This window comes from Lathyrus oleraceus, chromosome 3 (assembly GCF_024323335.1).
Source record: "Lathyrus oleraceus cultivar Zhongwan6 chromosome 3, CAAS_Psat_ZW6_1.0, whole genome shotgun sequence".
Taxonomy (NCBI): domain Eukaryota; kingdom Viridiplantae; phylum Streptophyta; class Magnoliopsida; order Fabales; family Fabaceae; genus Lathyrus; species Lathyrus oleraceus.
This window is the reverse complement of record NC_066581.1, coordinates 165165656-165167029: the sequence shown is the minus strand read 5'-3', so window position 1 is coordinate 165167029 and position 1374 is coordinate 165165656. Positions and strand designations below refer to the sequence as shown.

Below are 1374 nucleotides of genomic sequence, written 5' to 3'. Positions count from 1 at the left end.
TTCTTTTTACCATGTCTGTAGAACAAACAAACATAAATAAAAATTCACTATCAAGTAAAATTATCAACAATATTTAATTATTTCAATCAAATAACCTAATATAGCACCTGGCTTTATCTTCCTCGTCCTCAAAAACCAACATTCTTTTATGGATAAAAAAACATCAATTAAATAATAATAGTCTATGAAAAGAAATCTCACTATTCCTCTCTTTCTTTCCTACTCAATGCATCGACTTCCCTTATCAATTTTTCACCAAACCATTGTTTTGGGGGTTTCATCCTTCTTTCTTTCTTGCTGAAAAATCAAATGCAACCAACAAACATCTCAAATATAAAATATTATACTATAAACCAAATAAAAATTATCAATAAATATAAACTACCTTCTGTTTCTTTCTTCCCTCCTCAAATCTTTCTCACTTCCTCCTCCATTCATTTCACCATATTTCTTTGACTTGTTCGTCTCCAATTCCTCATAAATCTTGCTGTGGAAATGACAAAATATTAAACTAAATTTTCTTTCTAAAAAAATATGAAAAGATACCAATCTTACCTCGATTCCCCTACTTGATCTTCTTTTCTGAATTGCTTTTTCTTGCTTCTTCCACTAATCTCAACGGGGAACTCTTCCTTTTTCTTGCTTCTTCCACTAATCTCAACGGGGAACTCTTCTTTTTTCTTGCTTCTTCCACTAATCTCAACAGGGAACTCTTCTTTTTTCTTGCTTCTTCCACTCTTCTCATGAGGGAACTCTTCCTTTTTCTTGCTTCTTCCACTCTTCTCATGAGGGAACTCTTCATTTTTCTTGGTAACACATTCTTCCATGGATCGTTTTCTTGCATTCTTCTTTGAATTTCTTGCCATGTCTGATGAGTGTGTGACAAGGAGAGAGAGAGAGAGAGAGAGAGAGAGAGAGAGAGAGAGAGAGAGAAAGAGAGAGTGTGTGTGTTCTTGAGAGTTAAAACGAGTGTTTGAGAAGTGATGGTGACAATGAGCATTGTGCTCTCTCTCTTTATATAACTAGATAGAAGGTGTTCTAGGATTGTGTGCAACCAACTAATTAACTGCCAAACTAATTATCTAACTACCTCATTTTTGGTTTGTTAGTTACAAACTCCACTGAATTGCAACTGATATTGCATCGGTAATAGTTTTCACTTCGCTACCAGGTGCTGTATTTGAAAACAAAAATGTATTACTATTAATTTTAAAGGCTGGGGTGTATGTAGGATTAATTAACGAAGGTTAAGATATTTCAAAAGGGAATTGTTAAAAGGTAACTAAGCACAGCACCAACTCAATTAATTCAGAAGACACTTCCAAATCTTCTTCCATTAAGATAAAAATGATCAAAGAACTCATTGAACATCAA

The 1374-nt window shown here is 33.6% G+C and overlaps 1 protein-coding gene across 1 annotated transcript; it reads right to left on the bottom strand.

Moving 5' to 3' along the window:
* Positions 1–200: 200 nt before the first annotated feature.
* Positions 201–866, bottom strand: LOC127130246 (vicilin-like seed storage protein At2g18540). Its single transcript, XM_051059289.1, has 3 exons — positions 556–866; positions 386–487; positions 201–297 (listed from the first exon to the last, which is right to left on the bottom strand). Exons 1-3 carry the CDS (start codon positions 864–866, stop codon positions 201–203), a joined length of 510 nt encoding a protein of 169 aa, XP_050915246.1.
* Positions 867–1374: the final 508 nt, after the last annotated feature.

Coding starts and splice junctions, on each gene's coding strand:
- LOC127130246 (XM_051059289.1), bottom strand. CDS start 866: ATGGCAAGAAATTCAAAGAAGAATGCAAGAAAACGATCCATGGAAGAA. Junction 488..555: donor GATCAAGTAGGGGAATCGAG/GTAAGATTGGTA, acceptor TCATTTCCACAG/CAAGATTTATGAGGAATTGG. Junction 298..385: donor AGGGAAGAAAGAAACAGAAG/GTAGTTTATATT, acceptor TTGATTTTTCAG/CAAGAAAGAAAGAAGGATGA.